Genomic DNA, 26,716 nt, shown 5'->3' on the forward strand with positions numbered 1-26,716 from the left:
GGTTTGTGTTGCTTTCTTGACGCGGGGGTGTCACAGTGCACTTCTGATGTCAGCAAATTGACACTAGACACAAAAACCCTATCCTTTATGCAAGCAACATGTCTGAAAAATAAAGAAAGTGCTTGGGACCATATAGAATGTAATTTCCTTTTTGATTCGACAAATTTACTACACTTATTTTATCGTTTCTGATTCCACACATTACACTTTGGAGCGGAATATCTGAAAATACCAGGTAAAGATGCAAATTATTATTTTGTGCACATGCGCAAAGAGCCCAGCTCTGTACACCACCACACCGGTAGTGTGGCTCGAATTCAGTGCGAAATTGAACTGCGTGTGTGAGAGCTCAAGGAAACGTGTTTCTGTTCCGCATATGAAGAACAATCAGTATCATCAACCTCAGATTTGTATGGGGATAAAACAGCAAGGTAATTGATTTCTCAGTGTCTACAATTTATCCAACATTATAAAAAAAATTAAACGGTAGGCTATGCATGGTTGGGTTAACGGTTCCTCCCCCTAACATAGCCTAACTATCAGTTCTTTAGCCTAAATGCCAAATTGTTTTTTTTAATTATTATTAACGTGTGTATTTCGAAAGAAAGGCCTAGCATGTTTCTCTTCTGAGGTATTTCCTGTCTTAGCATGCTTTTTGCGATCACCCATGTCATGGTTCCTGTCAACACAGTGCAGGCAGAATCCAGGTCAGTTCGGACAAGTTGGTTGCTCTGCATTCTCCTGTATTAACTGACTGAGTGACTGCAGACCTGGGAAGGGAAAAGAAAGGCCTTGCTTGCAATTTTGAGTGACAACCAACAGAAGATGTCTAGTGAATCTGTAACCCCAGCTAGATCAAAAACAACAAAGAGTGGACAATGTACACACATCATGAGCTGAATGATTTAGCATACTTTCCACCGAATACACCTTAATTATCAATGTTCAACATCATAATATATTTAGTGATTATAGCTAGCAGTGAAATTGAAGTGTTCTGAGTTGTTTTCGTGCAGCTAGCATTACGCCGGATGCAAAACAATTCTGTTTGTTTTATATCCTGTGGAATAAACCAAATTATTTAAAATGAGAGCTATTTGTATCATGATTAGTATATTGACGTGGTCTGTTGTGCTCCATAAACGGCAAGTCAAATACCTTAGGTCAGACGTATCACACCCATACGCATACAGGCGAACTCGTCTCGCCCTCCTTTCAGTTCATAAACAAAAGTGATCTCAGTTGCGCGCCATTTGCGTCACTAGCTATCACGCCGTCGTTGTAACAAGCTCACGGAAGCACGGTGATACATTTATTGCATTATCATGTATATCGGGTACTTGTATCAATCTATTTATTATATTTTCGTGTCATGGACGCTTGTTTTATGATCGGTTGCATAATAGACACTGTAGCGTTCAGGCAATTCCTTCCTTTCGCCATTGTTTCCTACTAGGGGTGGGCCAAGTGGAGTTACCCCTTGCGATAAAACACGTGGTTGTCCGGCGTTTTTTTCCTTTCAAGGACCAGCGAACTGTACAAAAAAATCAACCGAAGGTGAGTTTTTGTTGTGGCAGCAACGTGAATTAGATAATGACGTCGTTAGCTATTGTAGGTCTGTTTGTTTCCTCGTTGCCTTAATATTTTCAATCGTTTTGCAGACTTCTGTTTCTCCTTTGTTCTTCCTGATTTCATCCATCCCCTTGTCCGTGTCAGACTAGAACCACCTTGCACATACTTATTAAATAAAATACTAGCTTGCAAAGAAGGCTAATCATAGTTGCTTAATGTAGGCGATATGGACTTTATTTCTTGCCAATTGTTTTGATACGCTGTTTTGAGGTTTGTAAGTAAGTGGTCTGCATCTTTGTGCACCGTGAATGTTGTGGATTCGATTGTTCATCCCTAGAATGCCTTACTCAAGGAAACTCAATACCTTACACAGCATATCTAGTGTTGTTATACATTAACAGCCTGTCAGTTAGCCGGCCACCACCCACGCATTCTGTGTGAAGAGACCGCAATGGTGGCCTCGTTTTTGTTGAGCTGTAGTAGGCTAATTGGTGTAATCGCCTTACCATAGAAATTATCACGTAAGATGTCATGCACCTCAGCTGGCTTCAGAATTGGTGATCCGAATCTTACAGTGTTATCAGATACAGTAGCCTACGTGCAGTTCATTGAAACTAACTCAAGAGTCAAAATGAAATTAGCCTTTTTTTAATAACGCAAAAATGCTGGTAGCCTATACTTTACATGTTTTAAGGTAATGTCAAAACTGAAGGTTTACATCTTATTTAATGCAGTGTTGTTCAAACTTTTTCAGACCATAGACCACTTATCCAATAAAAAAAAAAAACAAATCACGGACCACCTAGCTAAAAAAAAACACCTACTTCAACAGTATATTACACAATAAGCTTACTCACTGAACCACCTTGCTTATTGTGTCAGAGGGTTCATGTTTTAAACTGGCATAGCTTACATAGCAGGCGTTGCAAAACTGGATTTACATACAACTTGGTTCAATATTGCAAACAACTCATGTAAATTATATTTTACCTACTTGCGGACCACTTGGGATAGCTTGTGGACCACCAGTGGTCACCGGTCCACACTTTGAGAAACACTGTTGTACTCATTACATACATAGTTGAATGGATGGCACCAATTATGGATGATGATGATGATTTTTCCCTTAACTGACATCTGTGTTTACTGGTGCTGTGTTGCCTGGGTAACTGTCTCCATGACTCCACCGCATATAGGTGGAGGGAAGCAGCATGAACAAAACGCCCCCCAACAGACGCGGCATCACCTTTGAGGTGGGAGCGCAACTGGAGGCTAGAGACAGCCTAAAGAACTGGTGAGTCTTGCAGTAGCTTAACCTACCTCTCTTCCTTGAGTTGTTCAGCATTTATTGTTTGAAATACTGCACTGACAGTGGTCAGAGGCTGGGAAAAAAACATGTGGAGCCTGATGTCCATCAGGCACGTACAGTAGATGTGCGACAGTTCTGATATACAAGACAACCTTCAAATAAGATAATGCATTAATAACTATATATATTTCACATATTAAATATGTAGCTAATATTAGATGTTCACTGATCATTCCACTTATTTGGCTGGAGTTTGTACCATTGTGCAGATTGACCTAGAAACATTGCATGAATGAGATACCTACCTACCTAGCTAAATAGCTGCCGAGTCAGGATGTGATCTGGCCTTCATCTACCTCCGATTAGCTAAATTCTAACCAGATCCTATTCGGAACAAGTTGCCATTTAGGTTTGACCACATGTGGTTATTCTTTCACCAGAAAAAAAAAAATCTCTCTCCTTGCGTCCTCTCTTTGTCAGGTACGCCGCCAGCATCGAGAAGATTGACTACGATGACGAGAAGGTCTTGATTCACTACCGGCAGTGGAGCCACCGCTACGACGAGTGGTTCGACTGGGCCAGTCCATACCTGCGGCCGGTGGAGCGCATCCAGCTGAGGCGGGAGGGACTGCAGGACGAAGGCCCCACCCCTGTGAGAGCCAAACCCAATCAGCTTCCCTCTACTCATTCCGTAGGTCTAGAGGCAAGGTTTTTTTTCTCCATATTCTATTGGTTCCCCACGTAAATGGAGAAGAGCACCCTGCCTCTCTGGAATCCTGTATTCTCTGTGAAAGCAAGGTTAAAAAATATTTATATTATTGATAATGAAAATAATAACGATAATAATAAGAGTGATGGCAACAATAATAATAATAATGAACCTCTGTCATTGTGATCGGACAGATGTGAAAGTATGATTATGATGATGATGTGAACTTTTTGAATTGTATTCTCTCGATCAACTTCACTCATGTAAGCAATTTTGTTTGAAAACAGGATTCACCCCCGGGAATGACTCATACGTATAACATCCACTGTCATGAGATCCTTTCTAGCGCCATTGTGGTTGTGGTTTAGTGGTGACCAGAAGCAGGATACACTGCAGCTTCCCAGACTAGGACTAGTTCTGCGATCCTAATACTGGATTATTCTGATTGTTTCAGGGCTTTCGTGTGAACGACAAAGTGTTGGCCAGCTGGTCAGATTGTCGCTTCTACCCTGCAACTGTCATGGCTGTCAACAAAGATGGTGTGTGATTTTTTTTTTAAAACAGAAATCAGCAGTGTATTGCCAGATGAACTATAGTTCCCTGTTTTCTTTCTGAATTTCAAATGAAATGCAAATGCAGATCCATAATCATTCCTTCTATCTATCTCATCTATTTTCCCTAGCATCCTATACCGTAAAATTTTACGACAATGTTGTACAGACAGTGAAAGGAATCCATGTCAAACCCTACACAAGATCAGTAAGTTTATTTTAAATATTTATGTTTTTATTTTTTAGCATATTTGTATCTATTCAGCAGCCTTTTTTAGTGTACTGTGAATTGTCAAGCCAGAGTTCATAGTCTTATTTCTTTTTTCTCCCGATTAAGGGTAGATACAAGGGCAAGCCGCGGGTGATGGACAGAACCCGAGAGCGGTCATCGGACAGGAAGAACCATAGCGGGAGGGAGAGGAAGCCACCGGAGAACAGAGCCCTGAAGGGGAAGAGGAGCAGGCCCAGCTCATCTGACCAGGACGGAGAGAGCAACACGGACGAGGAGGAAGACGAGGATGAAGGTCACTGGCACCAGGAGGAGCGGGAGGGACAGGAGTGCGCTGGAGTAGAACTCCTGTCCGTTAGCCTGAGGGATGAGGAGAGGAAGCCCGAGATGGAGGAAGAGGAAGAGGAGGGGAGTAATACTCGCTTAGCTATCGAGAATGAAGGTATGAAGACTAATGGAGAGACTGACCAGAAGGGGTCAGCGGAGAGCAATGGCGTAGCTGAGGCGTCCAGTCATCATGGAGGAGGCGGTGGAGATGGAGGGCCGGAGTCGAAGGAAGAGGGTCACGCAGAGGAGACGAGAGAACCAGGGGCAGCAGGTGGGTGCATCTGTACAGCACACTCGCAGGAAGAGACACGTCCATAGAAAGACACCCAGAGGAGATGATGCTACTGTTACTGTATCTTAAGGCCTATGCAAAGTACATGGCATTTTAGAAACAGTAGTGAGAGATATGCTGTCAGTGCACGATATCATGATCAGTGCATGTAGGTACAAGTACATGGTTCCCCATCATATCTGAAGCCGAGTCTGTGCTTTTCAGATTCTGCCTCAGGAAAGGAGGATGGGAATGGATCAGGTCTCGGGAAGAGGCGAGTGTCCGTGGAGCAAGCTTGCCCCTCGAAAAAGAGCAAAGCTGACAACCACTCGGGTATGTCCTCCGTTGTTTTTAGTCAGTACCCCTTGCCCAGCCAATGAGAATCATTTCTCAGCTTTGAAGGTCACCAGCTCTGATGATGGCGTGTCATTGTAATATGAGTTCTATCTACATTGTGTTTATTTATTTTTCTAGAACATGGTCTGCACAATGGAACTACTCCCCACACTGAGACATCCAATCAAAACCTGCCAACCGCACCAGTGTCTGCTCCGACCGAAACGACTCCAGCTCAGCCGTCCAATAACACAGAGGTCCAGAAGGCTGAGGGCCAATGTGAGGTGCCCACACCGCCTGTTAAACGTAAGTAAAAGCGATACTGGTTTCATGTTGAGCTGTTGTGTGAATCAGCTATTTAGTAAACAAGGTCATATGTGCCACTTATTCATTGGAGGCGGAAAAATTTGCAGGGTTTTGTATAAGTGGACACCATACTCAAGAGCTGGTCTAGTGTCCATTGTTAGCCTGTTCATTTAAGTGGTTAAAGTGAGTGAGAAGTGAGAAGTGTATCTAAAATGGCTGTCCCTACAGCTGTGGTTCTTCAACTTTTTGTCCTGCACAAAACAATATTGGCCAAGTCTCATGACCTCCTTCTCTCCCAACCCACAGAGTTGACAGTGCCAAACTCCCTCAACTGTTAATTACGGCATAAAATGGAAAGTAGAAGCTAATACCTAACGATATGGGGGTGGGTGATATCTTATTTATTATTGGCAACAAGAAGCAAATTAAGCAGCAAATACATTCAATTCAGAGAGGAAATCATTTTGTGACCCGTCCCATGTTCAGGGGTTGCGCCCCACAGTTCAAAAACCACTGACCTATGGTACATGTATGTGTTTGCTCCATACCAGATAGACAGAACATGGGGGTTTGATTCCGTAAGCTGGCTTGTTAGTGTCATTGCCTTATCTCTGCCCTCTGCTGGTTGAAGAATGTAACAACAATTGTTTTTGCCTCCCACCTACTTTGTGATTATGCAATAGCTCTTTTTAGGTTAAATGTATCTGTGTAGTTCCGTGCAGTGTGCACTGCCCAGTACCCTATGCACGGAATGCTGTCAACATCAAAATGTTATATCAGTATTTTGAAATCTTAAAGGGCTGTACAATCTGGTAGCCTAAAGTTCCTAAAGCAGTTTTAAAATCCATGTGAAGTGATGATATTATATAGCCTAGTACTAGTGCAGTGCCTGTTCAAACATGCCATTCCTGTGGGGGGGGGGGGGGCATCATTCCAGCTAAGCATTCAATAATGAATACTGAATATTATATTATAATATATTAGCCTATAATTAATGTGCAGTAAGCATAATGTAGGCATAGCTGCATGTGACATTTTTACAGATTAAAATGACATAAGCGTCAAAGCTGTTTTGAGTTTAAGCTGTATGTTTATTGATAAGCTTATTGAATAACTTCCTGATAGAAAAGCAAACCATTTTGTGGAATGATGCATCATCGTGTCCGTAGCAAGACACCTGCCAAGTTTGAAATCAGTCGTACAAACTATTCGAGAGATATGCGAATGACGTTCCTGTAATTTATAGATAGATACTTCAATATATAGCATAGGTATAGATTGATTATAATATTTTTAGTATTTTTTGTTTGTTATTATTTCTGTTGTGTGATGAATGCCTGATCTTTAATGGTTTTGTGATGTTTTTCTTTCTCTCAGCTGTAAGGAAGCAGGGCTTCCACAACCCCAACAGATTCAGCAGAGAGCCATGTGAGTAAATCCCTGTTGAAAGGCCCCCTCTGTGCTGTGAAAGAGAAAGAAACAGTTTATTTCTCTCTCTCTCACTCTCTCTCTCTCTCTCTCTCTCTCTCTCACTCTCTCTCTCTCACACTCTCTCTCTCTCTCTCTCTCACACTCTCTCTCTCTCTCTCACACTCTCTCTCTCTCTCTCACACTCTCTCTCTCTCACACTCTCTCTCTCTCTCTCTCACACTCTCTCTCTCTCTCTCACACTCTCTCTCTCTCTCACACTCTCTCTCTCTCTCTCTCATTCTCATTCTTAACCCGTCTGCATGTCCCATCTGTCCCCTCAGTGTACAGGGTGGTGAAGAACCAGCCGCCCCCTGTCCTGTCCATCAACCTGGACCACAACGCCTTCAAGTGCAGCGTGCCGGGCTGCACCAAGTCCTTCCGCAAGGCCAAGCTGCTGCACTACCACATGAAGTACTACCACGGCGAAGAGAAGCCCCTGGAGGGCGAGCTCAGCCCCAACACGGGTGGCCCCAAGCAGGCCGGGGAGAAGCAGGCGGCCCCCTTTCCGAGGGACAGCCCCAAGCGGAGGCGCACCATCTCTGCTTCAATGCGTGAGTGCCAGTCGGACAAGAGCCATCTTAGCCGGCACATGAATGCATGCAAAATGTTGCATACAGTCATATGCACATACACACACCCACATATGGATGTTAATTGTATACCATCAAGTGTTGCTTTCATTAATGATGCTTAATGAGTTGTATTGATCTAATGCACATACACCCAATGAAATGTAAAATGAAAGGTGTGAACGGTGAAGGTGTTTGTTACATGAATGTGTGTGTGTGTGTGTATGTGTGTGTACATTTAGACTCTTCTCAGCATAGTCCTAGCCGGACCCCCACCTCTCCCAGATCAGATGCCAAGGCTGGGGTGCTGTTTGGGGAGAAAAGGCGCACATCAGCGCCCCCTATAGTCGACATTCAGCTTCAGCTACAGCAGCAGCATCAATATCATCAACAGAGGCCCTCACTGAAGGAGAAGAGCAAGGAGAACCTGCTGGAGAGGAATATCCACACAAACACAGATCGAGACAGGGACAGGAGCCCTATAGACATAGGTAAGTGTGTGTGTGTGTGTGTGTGTGTGTGTGTGTGTGGTGATGCTTCTGAGCACTTCAGAGCACTTAATAGAATATTCTTCCTCATATTTACATACATCAACTATCAATATATCTACCATATACTATGTGAACATGAAATTGCACTCTTTTTGAACAGTGCAGGTTCTGTAAACATGGTGAAAAAAAAGATAGTTTGACAGTAGATAACCATTACAGTCATGATAAGCAGATTCTTGTTGGTAACCTTTTTATCAGTCATGTTTCTTATGCAAAGCGCTTATGGGCATGCATTTGGATGGTGGGACTTTTGAGGGTTTGCTAAAGGGAAGGTATGCAGCCCTGTTTGTTTGGAGTATTGAGATACAAAATGGCTACTTTTGTTGACAATCACTGGATGGTCCTTTAGAGACAGAGGTAAAGCTATATAACACATAGAAAAATGTGTTATTGCAAGTAAAAATGGCTATTTAGACTTCCATGGAAGAAATGGAAACTGGCATGTTTGTCTTTTGTTGTAGGATGGTTGTAGAATGTTCTACTCTTCTGAGTTCTGCTAGATTCTATCCATTTGACAGACTCATCACCAGACCAGAGAACAGTAATATAGTCTTGTGGAGATTTAAAAACCTCTAATTCCTGAAAAAAACATTCCTCTGAGCAGTATGCCTCAAAGAACGAGAGAAGCCGAAAGACAAGAAACCAAAGGATTTCCTCCGCATTAAACTGAAGAAGAAGAAAAAGAAGAAGAGGTCTAAGTCTGGTAAGAAAAAAAACACTGCCTGGTTAAGAAAAAAAAAACCGCCTCAGGCCATATCCACAGTCTGCACTGCAGCTTGTTTCTGCTTTGAGTCTCGGAGCCAAACCAGCCTTCGGTTAGTCTGATGCTCACTCTGACTATAGGGAATTCTGCAGTCGAGGGACTCACTCAGCAGATTTAAAGCTTAAAACCAAACAGCAATTTTCCCACAAAGTGTGTTATTTTGTTTTGTTTTGTAAAAAGCACGGGTAGTGGTAGGGAGAGAGGAGGATGAAAGGATGATGCTCAAGTGGGTTTCCAAAGTCTGAGCCAAAACAACATTGCTCAGGGACTGCGCTAAACACTATGCCTCGCACATACAAACAGAATTTAAGTTGGAGATCGCAGATATAGATAGTTCATGTTTTTCTCTAATCGGGGAAACTCTTTCCTTTTAAAGGAGAAATCCGGCAATTTTTCACATAGCCCCCATGTTCATGCCTCCAGAGTGTAACTCTCTAGCTGCCTGGCTACTTTAGCTGTTGGCTGCAGCAACTCGAGCAAGGAAAAAACGATTGTTTTCGGGGGGTTTTCTACAGTATTCGTGTCCTCGAGAAACTGAGATCTATGTGAAAAATCGCCTTTCTCCTTTAAGACAATGCAAATATACAGCTATCATAATATACAGCAAATATACAGCAAATAGTATAGCAAATATACAGCTGTCTTAATCCATATGCTGTCACAGGCTTAATCCATATGCATAACATATGCATCTTGATGCGACACTCTGAAATAATGGACCACGTATAGAGATGGTCGGTATAGGAAGCTATGTTTTCAAGGGAGTGTTTTACCCATACCATGACTTTAGCTTAGTAAGGCCTATGTTCTGGAAACAAGATGTCTTGACATGATCTGTGAGAATTGCTGTTTGAAGTTGGTCGGCCATGACTCCCTGATTGACAGGACTGCATTTCTCTTCTCTTCTGGGCGTCTCGGAACCTCTGCCCTGAAGCCTCCTTAGCCTCACTGAGCTGCTTTGTCGTCGCCCCACCCCCCACCCCTGTTTGTTTGCCTGAATGTCATGGATGCAAAAATGTCAACTGATTTCTGATTTACGTTTTAGTATTTTTTGTTTTGTTTTGTTTTTACAAGTAATCTGTTGCTTTGCGTCTGCTTTCTCCCCTCCCCCCCTCTCCCCTCCACTCGTTTCCACTGTTGTGGCCAGATTTCAAAGGTAGTGAGGAGAACATTGACATCTCAGTATTCCAGCAGCACTCCTCCTCCAAATTGGGCTTGTCCCACAAATTCCCCCCCGCACTCAGTCACAAGCCCGAGGCGTACGCCAGCAGGCCCGGACACTTCCACACACAGCCAAGTCGTGTAGATGGTGGGTACCTGTGTGCGTTTGTGTGGGTGTGCGTTTGTGTGGGTGTTTGTGTCTTTGTATTACTGACATGTTTCTCTTTCCAGGCTTGGCATCATTCAGATACAGACCTGCTCTCAAACATTATTGTCTCAAAGTTTTATTATTATTATTATTATTATTATTCAGTTTTGAGGAAATCTCTGGCGAAGGACTGTAATGGTTCCTCAGTAAGCTGAAGCTGATGATATATGGGCCAGATTTTTTTAGCTGTGTTGCTGGGCAACCGTATAACAGGTCCCATGTGTTCTGATTGGATGATGATAAATTTGCCTACTGATGACTTTCCAGAAAAACAGTTGCTGTCCAATATTAATGGGAGCATGCCAGAACAACAATACTCAGGAACATTGCCTAGCAACACTGCTCATAAAGTTACGTTGTGTATCATCAGTTTAAGAATAACATGGCATGGAATGCATGAGAACAGGTCTTGTTTCCATGGTGTCAGGTCTTAGCTTCCTTGCAGCTTCCTGTGCTTTCCCTTATTGAGCTGTGCATTGTGTGATTTGTCACGAATGTGAGGCTGAGCTAGAATAGAACGTAGACTCAAGGTCCCATTTCAGTGATCTCAGATTCCAATCCTTGGTTTTAGATAAATCGTCAGTTGTGATTGGTCAAAGTGATTTCCCGGTCTCCGCCTATCTCTGCCCTCTGTAGACGAGGACTACGCGACGGATTGGTCCACAGACAGCTGTGGGTGGAGCGAGGAAGAGGCGGAGTGCGGCGTCACAGACCCTTTCCTGAGCGACGACTCCGCGGCCACGGGAACGCGAGGCTCGGAGATTGTACGCTGTGTGTGCGAGGCGGAGGAGGACAACGACTTCATGATCCAGGTGAATGAGAAGACCCTGCTTGATGACTACTGTGGGGTCACCACAGTCCACACACCACTTTACCTGGGGAGAACCACCACCTCTGTCCTGGAACACCAGAGTTTCTGTGTCCACTTGTGTCTCAGTATAAGAATATACTGTTTCCAACTTTGCCAAGTATCACCATTGTTGTCCTAACTTTAATGACCGTTGTTTAGGAAGACTTGGGCCCACAGCACCACAGTAGTCCGTCTATAGATGGACTGAGTAGTGGCTGATTTGTTATTGAATGATTATTAAGTGGGCATGTTTTCATGTCCAAAAAACGAAGCTGTGTGTGTGTTTGAGAGACTTATGATGTCTTCAGGGCTTACAGTGCCATAATTCAGCCACGGACCATTAACCCTTTATCCGCCAGGGTTTAAAAAAAATAAATTGGATTTTTACATCAAAATTTCAAAAGGCCAATGCTTGCAAAAGTTTATGAAGGGGGTAAATTTACTCATCTAATTCGCATTTTATGACGTCACTGGATGGTAACCACCGTGAATTATGCACATTTCAGTAAATACTAGATGTTGAACATATTTGAGCAGTTTTACTTTCTTTTTTTGTCATTTCACCCACATAACAAATAAACAGGAAAACAGTCACATGTAAACCAACAATAGTAAACTATTACTATAATCACAAACCCTATGCTACTATACAATAAAGTAGCCTGGTAAAAATCAAATCGCGGGTGACTTTGTAGTTCTTCAGAGCCCTATTTTTACAACCCCTGCTGTCTATACTACGTCCATTACGGACACCATCATCACTATTGCCACTGGCACCTCCAGCTATGTTGGGCAGAGGGTCGAAATAAGCATGGTATGCTTAGTGGTCACTGTCGCAAAGACGCACCTCCATTCACAGACGCACCGTCACTATCAGTCAATAGACGATCGATCATATTCTCCAAAAGGCAGATATTCTCCTTCAGAATCAGAATAGGTGAATAACAGATCCAAGACTTCATCACACGTGAATATTTTTTTCAACATTTGGTGTATTTCTGCTTCAATTTGTGCAAAACTATGGCCCGCATTGCTTCCGCGTTATGGAGGAAATGCACGTCTTCTTCGCGTGCTTCCTGAAAACTTTGAAAAAAGTGTGTATATATATATATATATATATATAAGTATTACAAGGGGTCAGATGCAAACATTTCTGACAGAAAAATGTCCTGGCGCTAACCCCTGTGTCTCCCGCTCTCCAGTGTGAGGAGTGTCTGTGCTGGCAACACGGCACCTGCATGGGCCTCCTGGAAGACAACGTCCCAGACAAGTACACCTGCTACATCTGCAGAGACCCACCAGGTAAGCACCACCCTGCCTGCAATACACAGCTCAGCGTCCCAGACAAATACACCCACCCGGTAAACAACCCACTCAGCACCCACGCCCACCCTCATGAAGTCAAAGTTGACCCGATATTTAGCAGACGCTTTTATCCAAAGCAATGGCGGGTTCAGGAATCTAACCCAGGTCAAACAATTGTCAGTCGGTGGCATTCATTCTGCTCCACCCCAGCCTGCAATACACAGCTCCACATCCCACACAAATACACACAGCTCCACATCACACACAGATACACACAGCTCCACATCACACACAGATACACACAGCTCCACATCACACACAGATACATACAGCTCCACATCCCACACAGATACACACAGCTCCACATCCCACACAGATACACACAGCTCCACATCACACACAAATACACACAGCTCCACATCCCACACAGTTGCACATAGCTCCACACCACACACAAATACACACAGCTCGGCCCCAGCTGTGGCGCAACTGACTAGGGCACCTGCACCGTACGCCGGCGACCCGGGTTCGATTCCCACCCCGTGGTCCTTTCCGGATCCCACCCCTGCTCTCTCTCCCATTCGCTTCCTGTCACTTTCCACTGTCACTATAATTAAAAGGCATAAAAAGGGCAAACAAATATACTTAAAAAAAAAAAATAAAAAAATACACACAGCTCCACATCCCACACAGATACACACAGCTCCACATCCCACACAGATACACACAGCTCCACATCCCACACAGATACACCTGCTACATCTGCCAAGACGCAGCCTGCACCAGTGCCCACCCAGTCCTCCCCACTCTGAGGTCCTCCCGGGCTGGGTTCAGCACCAAACAGCAGGCCTTTCTGCTCTCGCACGGAGACTGATGGAGAAATTCAGGCTCTGCCGGGCCTTAATCTGCAGCATAACTAAGCCGGTCTCGTATTAATCGGCCTTGAGTTGCATATTAGAGGGAATTACACTTTCCTGTGTCTCACAGTGGATAGTATTAACAAATATTGTATTCCTGCTGTGTTTGTGGCCTTCAAGAGGTTCTTGCATCACTAATTGGGATTATATTGTACTTATTATTATTGTAGTACATGTTTTTTTTTATTTTATTTCAGCGTTTGCCTTTAGTTCAGCTGGTGGGTTTTTATTTCTCTCTTGCGTGTTCACTCGCGCGTGCGTTCTCCCCCTCCTTCTCTGTGTTTACATTTGTGTGTGTGTGTGTGTGTGTGTGTGTGTGTGTGTCTGTGTGTGTGTCTGTGTAGGCCAGAGACAGAGCCTGCGGTACTGGTACGACCGCGAGTGGCTGAGCAGTGGCCACATGTACGGCCTGTCTTTCCTGAAGGAGAACTACTCGCATCAGAACGCCCGCAAGATCACCACCACGCACCAGCTCCTAGGAGACGTGCAGCAGGTCCTGGAGGTGCTCAACGGCCTGCAGCTCAAGATCAGCGTCCTGCAGTGAGTACAGCGCCACCTTCTGGTCAAAAGCATTCTAGGATGCTGGCTTGGAAACAGTCATCAAGCAACGACTCTATACAAGCTTTGTTCTGTGATCTATCCATCCATCCATCCCTGTAGAAACTGCTCGGTGGTCATTGCATGTAGAAGAGATTGCATTTTCTAGTTGCCAGGCAAGAGAGAGAAGAAATGAGTGCCGGAGAGATTTCACATTTCCACAAGAGAAATTGATGGGAAATGTTTTTGGGGTGAAAACTGCATGTAGTACACAGGCCCTAAATACCATATCGGACAGTAAATGGAAGTGAATGAAACATCAGATGTGCGAATCCAGCTCAGTTCTTAAATAGATTGCAGACAGGCTTTTTCATGTCCCGAAAGGATTTCTAAATATAGCGCAAATACAGTGATTAATGCCTCCTCGCTATTTTTAATGCTCTGCAATCTGAAAATGGTGATAACGCTTTCTAAATATACTCCAGAGGCTTCCTGAGACATCATTTTCTGCCTGTTTTTACTCAGGCCTGAGAACCCATTTAAAGCAACCAGGCGTCCTTCTATTGTCATGCCAGGTTATCTAAGTCCTTGAGTTCTTGCATGCGGCATCACAATACTGAAGGAGCCTCTCGGTATTGTGTTCTCCATGGACCAGATGTATTGTTAGGCTAGCTCCCTCAGAGAGAGGAGGGCACTACTGCCTTGAGTTTGAATAGGCGAACAGACACTGAGAGGCTTTGGATGCAGAGTCAATGCCATCTGTCCCTCTCTCACACAGGAGTCAGACCCACCCAGACCTCCGCCTGTGGTGCCAGCCATGGCGGCCGGCAGGCAAGGCCATCAAGAAGGAGGAGGACCTGGACATGACCTACGGCGGGCACGGGGGCGAGGTCCAGCGCCGAGCGCAGTCGACCTCGTCGTCATCCATGTCGTCGTCCGTGTCCTCGTCGTGTTCGTCGCCGCTCAGCTCGCGGTTTCAGGACGCCTTCATCTCGTACATCAGCAGCGAGCACTGCTACCAGAAGCCACGGGCGCTGGTGGTGGAGAAGAGGGGCGGCTCCTACATGGACGCAGATCTGCACGCCTATGACACGCAGAGGCCCCACGCCAGACAGCGGTCAGACCAGGCAAGTACAGGACAGTGATGTTTGCTGGAGAGCTGCTATTTAAAAAAAAAAAACACATTCTGCCCAGTATTTGCGTTTTTTTTTTTTTTGCCCCAATCCTCCTGTGTGGGACCTTCTGTAGGTGCACATCTTTGCACACGTTGTGTGTACATGTGTGATTATTGCCTGATTTGTGTTTATGTTAAGACATGTTTATCTTCTATGTTTACCTTTATTATATGTTATGTGTTTGTGTGTGTATTAGGAGCCTGACTGTGGGCCGTGGGGCCCTGAGGTAAAGGTGAAGCAGGAGGAAGAGGATGAGTATCCCAGCGCCCATAGCACCACCACCACCACCAACAACAACAGCAACAGCGCCCAGCAGCAGCAGTGGCAGGCCAACCTGCTGGACCACATTGAGTCTGTGCAGGACGAGGTGTGCCACCGCATGGACTTCATCGAGAGGGAGCTGGACAGTGAGTCCTCGTAGTCCTATTTATATTTAGACCTTTACCTAGTCGTGATTCTTTTGTGGCAGCTTTACAGACTTCATTTGAAAGTCAGGCGCTAAGTATTAAAGGTGCAGTCAGCGATCGTACGCGATTTCAAGCCCATAAAAATGTTTCCCATTCAACAATCCTCTCCTAACAATCTGCTAGCTGCCTATTCCGTGAGTACACTGTACAAAAATCCAGTCGCTGTAGGCAGCCCAGGCTCCAAAAACTGGAAACAAAGAAAGTGGGGACAGCCTGTCCCCCAAACAAAAACGAAACCATGAGTGGGAGGGGTGAGCGACCTCTCCGGGGTGTTTCGCTTGGTCCTTGGTTAAAATATAGTGTACGTTGTTTTGGACAAATCGTATGCTAATCAATTTTAATATAAACATAAACAAACACAACTTCCTGTGCAAGCGCTGACTGCACCTTTAACCCTTAAAGGTGTAGGTTTTTGAACATTCTAAGTTCCGCAACAATTGAAGGTTCTAAAATTCTATGTTGAATTCAATGAACCCAGATATTCTTTAGAACGTTCATTTCCCAACATTCCCATCACACCGGTGTGACGGTACTCCTTTAAGGGTTAAAAGCCCATGCTAGAGGCTCCAACTAGAGAGCCCAACTAGAAATCTGATGGAAGTAAAATGAGTCAGTATGTGAGCTTGGACCAAGACCAATCAATCAAAACCATCTTAATAGTCAGTTTGAACATATCAGACACTCCCCTAGCGATCCAAGTGTCTTGGCAACCACACTGCAGATTCTTATGGACCTCTAGCTTTAAAGACAGTCTTAACTTGTATGCAAGGTGGATATGCAATCAGCACAAGGCCCTTCACTATAGACAGCCGTTGCCTTGGGCATTGCATTCGCACGGTTTTGGTTAACGCTCCTGTCAGCTTGTAATTAAGGCCAGACAAAATGCTGACAGAAGTCTTGCAAATCTGTTCCCTTTAATTAGTCAGGCTTGAATGCAGTGAACCCTTCTGCTCTGCAATACAAATCTAGGGTTGCTTACCTCTGCCTTTAGTGTTAGAGAGCTCATTTCAGTTATGCATTACAAATCAGTCAATATATTTGTGTTGTTATTTACTGTTTGTGTTAGTTAGAGTCTTGTAATTAGTTTCTGTAAATTAAGATCAGTGCAGGTCAAATGCTCTCATTTGCAGAGCATCTAATCTCTCCTTGTGGCATGTGTGGAATGATTTTGCACACTAGTGTTTTATTGTATGTAATAATTGAAGAATTGAAATGCTTTTGCTTACGTGTGTGTGAATGAATATGTGTGTGTGTGTGTATGTTGATGTAGGTGTGTGTGTGTTTAAGAGTAGGCCTACGTTTGTGTTTCTAAATTGGCCGTTTTCCTCCTGTGCAGTGCTGGAGAGCTGTCTGGACTACACGGGCGAGCTGGAGCCGCCAGAGCCTCTGACGCGCCTTCCCCAGCTCAAGCACCGCATCAAAGAGCTGCTCTCGGAGCTTGGCAAGGTGCAGCAGATCGCCCTCTCCTGCACCACCTGAGGGCGCCAGAGAGCACCATGGCACCTGCCAGCGTGCAGCACCAAAGAATGAAAAACCAGGAACAACTGACATTTGAAAAAGGAAAAAAAGTTTTCATTTAAGACGTATAATGCGCCCATACTCCAATCTCATCTCTACTGTTCCTTTCTTCTATGAAGTGCTGATTCTAAAACAGCATGGACTGGTGAAAGCCATACTAAAGTCTACTCCAGTGTTTGTATAGGAGGGCTCAAGGAGGTGGTGATTGTTGGGTATCTCTGATGTGCTGTAACAATGAGAATCTACCTGAATGTTTGCTCCACCAACTACAACATTTACATTCTCCTCTGTCCTTTTTCTCAAAGACTGTCCAGAACTGCATCTGCATTGTGATGGACGATTAATTTGGCAGTGCTGGCTGTCATGCTTCTTTTGAAATCTCCTCTCCCCCAAAAATATTTCAGCGCTTTGCCTCTGATCAATTGCACACTGTTTGCAGATGATTGACCTGAGCCTAGTCTGAATGTTGGAGTTGTTCTGATTGAGCATGGGACATCTTCAAATACGTTATACTGAAAAGGCATGGCAGAACTTCAATCCCACTTGCCTCAATAATTTATTGTAATCAATCACTTTTTTGTGTGATCATATCTCCAACTCTTCATGTTTATGTAGAAGCATTTGGAGTGGTGAAATCTGCCCTTTTGAGACTGTGAAGGTATTCTCTGTAGAGTTGAGTTTCCTTGATGGATCTTCCATTTCCGTTTCCATTTTCATCTCCATCTCGTATATCAAAAACAGTGTTTGGAAGCACTCAACAGATCTGTCTGTTGCTTGTCATTTTTTGTTTGTTTGTTTCTTGTCTCTGTTGTCCATTTCCAGTCTGTTTTCCGTAATAATTTAGAGAAAAATTGTGTTTGTTCACTTTATTTATTGCTCTAGCAATGCAAAATGGATCGAATCATTGATGTGCAGAAAACCTTAATACTTGTTCACAACACAGGTGAAGATGAAGATGTGAAGATGAGCCTACGCTATGGTCCACAGCTATGAAATCAACTGCTTTGTCACAGAAAACTGAAAGTAGATTTCTAATTCTGTCAGTACCTCCTAAAAGGGCATTTCAGGTGATTTTTGTTGACTTGTTTAGTACCTTTGTTTCCTGTAAGGAATCCATCTTAAACAGACTTAATTCCCTTCTATTCCTAGGTGTGAAACTGAAAGTGAATTTCAATCTGTGATTCTGCAGATCTTCTGTCTGTATTGTCTCTTACCAGTAAAGAGAATGCAGGTTCCATGTCATACAATTGGGTTGGATGAATTTGTTTTATTTTGCAGTTCTTCTTGGGCAAACTACAGTGGCACTTGTCAATAAATTCAAACCTCTGATCGGGATTTGTCCCTGTCTCCTTACATTTCTGTTTGCAAGTCTTGAAAGAGTAATATTTTAACATGGGTTTAAGCTTTAGTGGTGTATATAGATAGGTAGATGGATCCACTGTATAACATTTAAATCTCAGTTTTTAATAATTGTTATTGAAACAATATGTGTATTGGTCAGAGGCGAGACACTGCAGATGAATAGGGTAAAATTGTTTACTTATAGATATCACCATGAAACTTTCCCAGTTTGTTACTTACATAAACACAAGTAATTTTTGTATTGCAAGTTTTCTGAAATATTATGCAAATGAGGCATTATCTATGTAAATATGCACTATTTTGCATACATTTCTAAAAACTGAAAACTGAACATTGGATGAAGACAAGTTCAAAATGAATGTTTCGTTCTGTTGACAGATACTACAAAGGTTTTTACTGAGGCCATTTTAGATATCTCTATCATTCAATAAATCATAAATTGCAGTCAGTGGTCTTTAAATATCGGTTTTCGCCATGTTTTAGGGATAAAATGTTATATTACCGGTAATCAAGCTATGAATGATATATTTATATACAATTTATATATTTGTTTATAAACAAATCTCTGTAAAGCCTTCAGAATATAGATTCAAATATAGATTTTACTTACTGTACATCTAAAGCATTTGATGCTCTGATGTGCTACTGAAGTGTTTCAGAATGTGAGGGAAAAACATTCTAAGGAAATTTACTTTTACAATGGCGACAGTTACTCATGGCGTCCACTCTCGCAAAAAAAAAACCCTCTCTTAGCCCCAGTGTAGTAGCTCTGTCTACCCCAGTTTTCCTTTAGTTGACCCCACATGCAGCTCACATAGCCCATTTTGACCAATTGCTGCCTTTGCCTGACGCTCTGGCAAGCACACACCTTTGCACATCCCTACACCTCGCTACTCACCTCAAGACTTGATGAACATTAACAACTCCACATAGGTTCTTCAAATGATTGTGAAAGGCTACGCACAACACCCTCCCCTTCCTTTTACAAGAATTCTACCCACGATAGTATAAGTATATAAGTATATATACTCTTTTGATCCCGTGAGGGAAATTTGGTCTCTGCATTTATCCCAATCCGTGAATTAGTGAAACACACTCAGCACACAGTGAACACACAGTGAGGTGAAGCACACACTAATCCCGGCGCAGTGAGCTGCCTGCAACAACAGCGGCGCTCGGGGAGCAGTGAGGGGTTAGGTGCCTTGCTCAAGGGCACTTCAGCCGTGCCTACTGGTCGGGGTACGAACTGGCAACCCTCCGGTTACAAGTCCGAAGCGCTAACCAATAGGCCACGGCTGCCCCACAATGCCTATAGTGCCTCCTCAATTGTGCTTTGAGACAGAAAATAATTAAACACACCATCCACTGGTCGGGGTTCGAACCGACAACCCTCCGGTTACAAGTCCGCAGAGGTGGGCACAAATACATCAAAAACTATTTTGTTACAAATTACAAATACTGGCTCATGAAATGTAACAAAATAAAATACAAAATACTGATGTGAAAATGTATTTAATTAAAATACAAGTAATTAGTAATTTGGAATTACAAAAATACCCACACATTAATCATGGCATACTAACAAGGCATATTATTGAAAATGTATCCAAAAGAGACAAGAAATACTATTTTTGATTGGCTGGCAGGGGGCTATTAATTCTGTACATTGGGGCACCTATGAAGTAGATCTGGTAAAAAATGTAATCACCATCCCATATCAATGTAAACAATGATTGAACTGACAAGCAGGCTTTGCAACAGTGGAATCAAAGCAAACTACCCACCATCATTTTCAGTAACCAATGAAAGTAGTACAACAAATTGAACAGGTCGGCCTCTTTTTAAACTGAACTACATTTCCCTTGTTGTGCTATAAATGCATGCCTACTGGCAACATGGGTGATAAACAGAATAACCACCTATAAAGTGTCCCAATATACAGAATGAATTAACTTGGGAGAGAATTCCACTCTGGGAGGTCTTTTCTGCATATCAGGACACCTCAGCGGATGTTACTCCTTACATAAATCCTCATGTCAAATCCAAGTTTTAATACTGTCCTATAGTAAGAATGAACATCAGCTATTAGGTACTCAAGGTCATGGGGTCAAAGGCCGTGGTCCTAATATTCTCCCTCAGATGTACTAACGATTTTGCGCCCACTTCAGGCGTATTTGTTTCGCAATGTGCTGTAAAATCATTGCGAGGTATGTACAAACAGGCCGCAATGATGTAAAATTAAAAACGTTTTTGGACAGCTATTTTCTTTATTAATAATTATGACTAAACCAGGGTTGTGCACAATTCGAATTGCAATTCTGCTTCCTGTTTGCTACCTCAATTGAAATGGAAGTGAAATTCAAGAATTTAATTGGAATTTAAGAGCCAGTTTCAATTCAATTCTGGAATTTTGCACAAGCCTGGACTAAACACTGACTGTTATAGCTTATTATACGCCTGTACTGTACGCCTTTGCCAACTAATGCTAGGACGAGGATGCAGATTAGTAGCCTAGTTCATTTTTGATCAGATAACCTCACGGGGGCGTTCCGTCTATGGGGCGTACACATGCATTTGTGCAGCTGCTTCGCTTGTCCTCCTTGATGTCTTGGCTGCAATGTGTGGATAGTTCCGCCCAGCGAGAGTGACATCGACAGAGAGCGGCGAGAGTAGCGTACAGCCGAACCGAAACGTGCAGCCGAACATCTACATTGTTTCAGTTAAAGCGACCCTGTTGGAAATTTCTTTGAAGTCGGGAGGCGTTTTATAATTTGTTCCAGGCGGTAAGTAGGCTACAGCGCATCGCAATCGAGCTATGATCCATTTTTCCTCTCTAAAATGTCAAATGCAGATGTGGATATCGCAGTGATGAACATAATATGGAGCTTAAGTGACATTGCCGGTTGAGAAACGTATTCAAATGGCTTCGATTTCAATGTAGGCCAATACAACATGTTTTTGTCAGTTAATTCTTACAATTAGGCTACCGCGACTACAATAAAATCTGGTTTACGAGCAGTAGCCCACATTTAGCTTAACCGCTTATGCCTTTCAAGATTATTCACAGAAGTTATATAAGAGCAAAGGAGGAATATTATAGAGAATGAATTGCTGTTAATATTGGAACCTTTTTTGGTCTTTATTTAGGCGTTAGAAGGCTCCACATTCATCCAATTAATCTAAAGTTTTGTTTTCCCATAAGAAATGTACGCATATCAAAATGTCACTGTGATATTAAGGGTCCGTTTCTGTTCTGTAGTTTACATTGATAATGAAATATAGCCTCAGTTATGCAGCCCATATGCTGGTGAACAATTCAACAGATATAATCGAGCATGCCTTGTGCGCAGGGAGGATGGAGTAGGCTAGCCTTCACTGGAAAGAGTAGCCTAAGATTGTGAGAGGAGATTATTTTACCCTAGATTATTTTACCCTTATAATGTAACAATCAGTTGTTACCTGTTGTGGTTGATTCCGATCTTTTTAACCAGCTGTTTCAAAGCACGATGTTTGGTTACTGTTACAAACATTGGCCTAATGCTGTTACAAAACATGATTATCGTCTGCGGACATTGAAACATTTTCATTGCAGCCGGTAGTGAACACTGTACCTCGTTGGCTGTTTTTTAAGGTTATTTTTTAGCATGATAAAAAACTGCAAGAGTTGGCGAATGCGTATAGATACGTGTTCTGATGGAGTTGGGAGCAGATCAGTGGGAGTACATTACACAACTTCCGGCACCACCGACATGACATTGTCCTCGGTCACTTGTTTAAGCGAAGGTCAACTTAGTGGAGGTCTTTTAGCACCATGTGGTATGTGTCTGCAGGTGTGCGTGCGCGAGTCACGACGATTTCCAGATGGCTCAAATCAGCAGTGGATGACTTACTGTTTACACACCAAATAGTGAGCCGTTGGTTCATGTTGTTATAGAAAACATCAGTTCTTACGCACACACCATTCTGGGGCCAATCAGAAAAGCGTCCCATTATCATGTCAGACTAATACCCGTGGTCCCTAACAGTACCAAAAATACCATTGAGATTAGGCATATTTGTATGGTAATACATTGTTACTTTTTGTGTACACAGTAGGGGGATAAGGCCTATTCCAAATGTTTAGTGTCAAACAAGGCTGGTCCTGTTAACTCTGAATGAGTGGTAAACCTCCAGAAGAGCTTTGACCTATAGGCCTAGCTTTGGTTTGCTAGGTGAATGAACTCATGAGGCTCTTCCATTAGGAGTCAACCATTTGCTCTGAGTAAACTTATCCAGGTTTGTAACTCAATTATGTGCTTGGACCACCCATATCTCATCTAGGGTAGAAATAAGCAGATGAGGTAGGGTATTCACTGCACATGCCCACAGCTTAATTAAGGACAGTCAGAGGAATCCCATGTGGTGTATGACGCACTGAGCAAGTATCCCCTGAAGACCTGTGGTGTTTGTTTACTTGTGCTCCAAGGTATCTATTCTGAATGGCATGCTTGCTTGGTGCAGAAAGTAAAGCACCACATCATCATGACTGGTATGATATGATGGTAACTGTGTAGTAGATGGTTTGAGACTCATTATGGTATGGGCAGGCACTGGCTTCCCTTGTTCACCTCAACATGCACGTACATCTTGGCGCGAGCATACACACACACACACACACACACACACACACACACACACACACATTAGAGACAGATAGGTGAGGATAAACAGCAGTCCAAAATCAGGTATCACTTCTAGGCTATTGGGCTGAGAGTTGCTGAGCCGATTGGCAGCTCAGTCTGCTTGAACACATGGGAGATGAGAGATTTAATTAAGCGTTTGCTCTCAGTCAAGCTCTCAGCTCTCTCTCTCTCTTTCTCTGTCTCTCTCTCTCTCTGACTCTCTCTTTCTCTCTTTCTCAGCTCTCTCTCTGACTCTCTTTCTCTCTCTTTCTGACTCTGTGTGTCTGTGAAGAAAACGAACACAAGGGAGAGAAAGTGTGTGTGTGCGTGTGTGTGTGTGTGTGTGTGTGCATCAGTCGGCCTCTCACCACCCCTCTATTACTGAATAAAGCTGTCTGTCAGGGTTGGCTGAGAGAACAATCCAGCTGATTGAGACCGCAGAGAGAAGAGACACCTTAAAGTGGCGCCTAAGTCCTAAAAACATCTGCCAGACTGCCACATTGTTTTTGTGTGTGAGTACATCTCTATGATGTGCACATGTGTGTGTGTGTGTTTGTGTGTGTGTGTGTGTGTGTGTCTGTCTGTCTGTCTCTGTACATACGTGTGTGTGCGTGCGTGCGTGCGTGCACGTACATTCGTTTTACACCTGGCTGCAGTGTGAGTGAATGAGGATTGGTCATTTACCTCTCCGCAGCGCTCTCCCTGGCTGTCACTGAGAGACAGCATGGAGGTCCTCTCCCCTGGCCGGCCCGCTCCGGCAGAACCGCTCAGCAGCAGGTGTCCCGGGCAGCAGCGGCACAGGTGTCAGCCTTGTTGATCCGGCAAAGTGGAACCCGTCCAAACCCACTCTCTGGGCGTCCTGCGGTGTCCTCTAGTGGGGAGGATTTTTTTATTTTTTATTAATAAGGGCACCGCAGCCTTCCTGTCTCCACTCTCTCCTGTCTTGGACTGACGTCTGCTTCACCAGAGGAGAGGAGAGAGGCAGTGACAATATCATTAAATACCTGGCGAAGGCCGAGCAGCTCTGCGTCCTCTGCCGAGCCTATTCCCCCTGGGATATGAAAGAAATTATCAATATGGCTTCTTGTTTACTGTGTTTACAGTGGGCTCCCGTCACAGTTATTATTTCAGGCTCTGTTGTTTCACCCTTACCTGGAGGAAGGACAGGGATGTGCTGTGGTCTGCTGTGCTGTGCTGTGCTAGGCTTGGCTGATTTCCAGATTTATTACCGAGACCACAGGCCCTCCTTTGAAGAGATGCCCTTTCCCCCACACCTGGCACACTCTCCAATGCAGACTTGAGAAAGAGATTGAAGAACTCGGGCACTCCTCTCCACAGCTGCGGCCTTCTCCTCGTTTTGGAGATCGTTAGCAGCCCACAGAGCTGGCACTGACATCAGAGGCCTGCTCCGCTCGCTGCCCGAGCAGAGCTTGCAGCGCCGGAGAAAAAGTCTCGCAGTGCGGAACACCCCCGCTACATTTTAATTACATCTAACAAATGGTGGATGGTAAAGCCCCCCCCCCCCCCCCCTTCCCTGGACTTGGTAAGTGTGCTGAAATGAAGCGTGAGGAGGAGATGAACTAGCGACAGCACCAGCAGCAGCAGTAGTGGTGGTGGGGGCAGCCTCTGATTCACCATGAATGAGAGGTGCTTGTAGAGGTCTCGGTAAGTGCCGGAGAGGGCGTTTTCACTCTGGCCCTGTTCTCTGTGACTCTGTGTTTTCAGACTGAGCGAATAAGCATGACGCTCCACTCAAGCATGGTTGGTTAAGTCTGTCTTTTTTTTTTTTTTTGGTCCGATTTCCTGGAATGAAGGCCACAGAGGGTCTAGGAACTCCACCTGGGATGGAGGACATTGTGTGGTGACGTTAATGCTATCTCGCAGCCGCACAATAGAGAGCTGTGTTGTGCTGTCCCTCCTGGGTCGGACAGGCTCTGTGGACTGGCCGGCATTATGAAGCCTGGTGAGAGGAAGTGACCGTGAGGTGCAGTCATTGGTAAAGGTCAAGCTGTTGAGGTGGATGTCATGTGGGTGTGTATCAGCACAAAGTACACACACACTCTCTCTCCCTTTCCTACATGCTCACAGACACACACATACATACATACATGCACACACACACACTCTTTGTCTTTCCTACATGCTCACATGTACAGAGACACATTCTTGAGGAAATTGGCAGAAACACACACACACACACACACACACACACACACACACACACTAGAGGTTGAGGTGCATTGTGAGGCTGTTGACAACACGCCAGGCTGTCAATCCTCCAGTGAAATGCCCACATTGACAGGGTATCTCTCTCTCTCTCTCTCTCTCTCTCTCTCTCTCTCTCTCTCTCACTCCCTCCTTCTCTTTCTCTCTCCCTCACTCACTCCCTCTCTCTTTGTCAAGCCCTCTGGGCTTCATCACTCCATATCATCATCTTGTCATGCTGCTGCTTGACTAAAGAAAGATGCATCTTATTTATTCTTGGGCTTTGCTGTGTTTCATCTGATCCCTGCTTGAAGCTTAGTTTTAAAAATACCCATTGTTGTGGAAAGTGTCTCTGTCTACCAAGAATTACACTCTTATCTTAGGCTACATTTTCTCTCACTCAAGCAACGATATTAACATTAATGCTGTAATACTGGCTTGCTTTTGTATTTGTATATCTGGGCCTCGTGTTTGTGTGTATATGTGTGTGTATGTGTGAATTTGGTTCTGTGTTTGTGTGTCTGCACGTGTGTATGTGTGTGTTCATTTAACACAAGGCCATTTCAAATTCTCATAGATCATTGAGCACAAAGATAATTAGCTTGCAGATCGGCTTTATCTTTATCAAGGCTGTGCCTCCCTCTGCTAGCAACATTCCCTTTGCTCTCAAGTCATATTAATTCACCAGATTGATGGCGCTTTGCTCTTCTCACTTTTAGCTTTATCATTCTTACCTTCGACACACGATGTTTTGGTACTTGGCAGAATTATTTGATCTAAAACGTCTTCTATTATCTAACCACAGGAAGCTGGTGAGTGGGTTGAAAAATGACATACACAAGGTAGCAGTTAGCAACCATGCGTTTAGCTCCTCCCCGTTCTGGGAACTCCCGGGGGGCTGTGCCCCTGAAGTCAGGTGCTCTATTAAAAGCACTGAAGGTTCCCTCAACATCTCACACGTTTAGCCTTATTTATAGGCTCGCGGAGCGCAAGAGAGGTGGCCAGGCCAGGGAGGCGCGTAGCCAAGCTCACGTCACATCCGTGAGGGCTCGTCCATGAGCTATGTCTCCCATCCAGTTAGTAGCTGTGGATTTACCGGGACTGTCTGGTTGTGTGTTCCTCCTCTTGCATCCTGATTTCTCCCCAGGCTGTCCAAAATAGGGATTCTGATTGAACATAATTGTTTTATTCATTGATTAATTGATTGAGGCGGTTGATAAATCGACTCAGCTTCCAAAAATCACCCTCACGGCCGCTGAATTACAATGGGCGTGTGCCCGTCCTATAAAACGAATGGATTTCTTCAGAGACTTCAATGACTGAGCGTTCAGTGTCGGAAATGCTGGTCCTTATTGCGTTTTGGCTGCATTAAGGGATGGGTTAGCCA

The 26,716-nt window shown here is 44.0% G+C and overlaps 2 protein-coding genes across 6 annotated transcripts in view; both read left to right on the top strand.

The window, feature by feature from the left end:
• The first annotated feature begins 224 nt into the window (after positions 1 to 224).
• phf20a (PHD finger protein 20, a) lies at positions 225 to 18,436 on the top strand. Of its 4 annotated transcripts, none has more exons than XM_076268522.1 (19): positions 225 to 431; positions 2,769 to 2,866; positions 3,362 to 3,584; positions 4,045 to 4,129; positions 4,273 to 4,349; positions 4,479 to 4,968; positions 5,194 to 5,301; positions 5,443 to 5,610; positions 6,988 to 7,038; positions 7,362 to 7,631; positions 7,892 to 8,140; positions 8,805 to 8,903; positions 10,111 to 10,272; positions 10,969 to 11,144; positions 12,385 to 12,484; positions 13,749 to 13,944; positions 14,720 to 15,068; positions 15,313 to 15,523; positions 16,920 to 18,436. In XM_076268522.1, the coding sequence occupies exons 2-19, from the start codon at positions 2,784 to 2,786 to the stop codon at positions 17,060 to 17,062; spliced, it is 3,240 nt and encodes a 1,079-aa protein (XP_076124637.1). In that variant the 5' UTR covers positions 225 to 431; positions 2,769 to 2,783; the 3' UTR covers positions 17,063 to 18,436. The 4 variants fall into 4 exon arrangements, with proteins under 4 accessions (XP_076124637.1, XP_076124639.1, XP_076124640.1 ...); XM_076268524.1 differs by having other exon boundaries at positions 226 to 431; positions 3,362 to 3,572; XM_076268523.1 differs by lacking the exon at positions 225 to 431 and adding an exon at positions 738 to 1,557.
• A 2,640-nt stretch (positions 18,437 to 21,076) lies between these two features.
• The window catches only part of ndrg3a (ndrg family member 3a), a 48,589-nt gene continuing 42,949 nt past the window's right edge, over positions 21,077 to 26,716 (top strand). For both annotated transcript variants that reach the window (XM_076267376.1, XM_076267377.1), the window contains exon 1: positions 21,077 to 21,246. The gene's annotated coding sequence lies outside the window, so the exon portion shown is untranslated. The remainder of the gene's footprint in view (positions 21,247 to 26,716) is intronic.

This window comes from Alosa pseudoharengus, unplaced genomic scaffold, assembly GCF_046254945.1.
Source record: "Alosa pseudoharengus isolate Yale_2024_CS ecotype anadromous, Long Island Sound unplaced genomic scaffold, YU_APseudo_1.1 YU_APseudo_1.1_scf_5, whole genome shotgun sequence".
Taxonomy (NCBI): Eukaryota; Metazoa; Chordata; class Actinopteri; order Clupeiformes; family Clupeidae; genus Alosa; species Alosa pseudoharengus.

Coding starts and splice junctions, on each gene's coding strand:
- phf20a (XM_076268522.1), top strand. CDS start 2,784: ATGAACAAAACGCCCCCCAACAGACGCGGCATCACCTTTGAGGTGGGA. Junction 4,130..4,272: donor CATGGCTGTCAACAAAGATG/GTGTGTGATTTT, acceptor TATTTTCCCTAG/CATCCTATACCGTAAAATTT. Junction 4,350..4,478: donor TCAAACCCTACACAAGATCA/GTAAGTTTATTT, acceptor CTCCCGATTAAG/GGTAGATACAAGGGCAAGCC.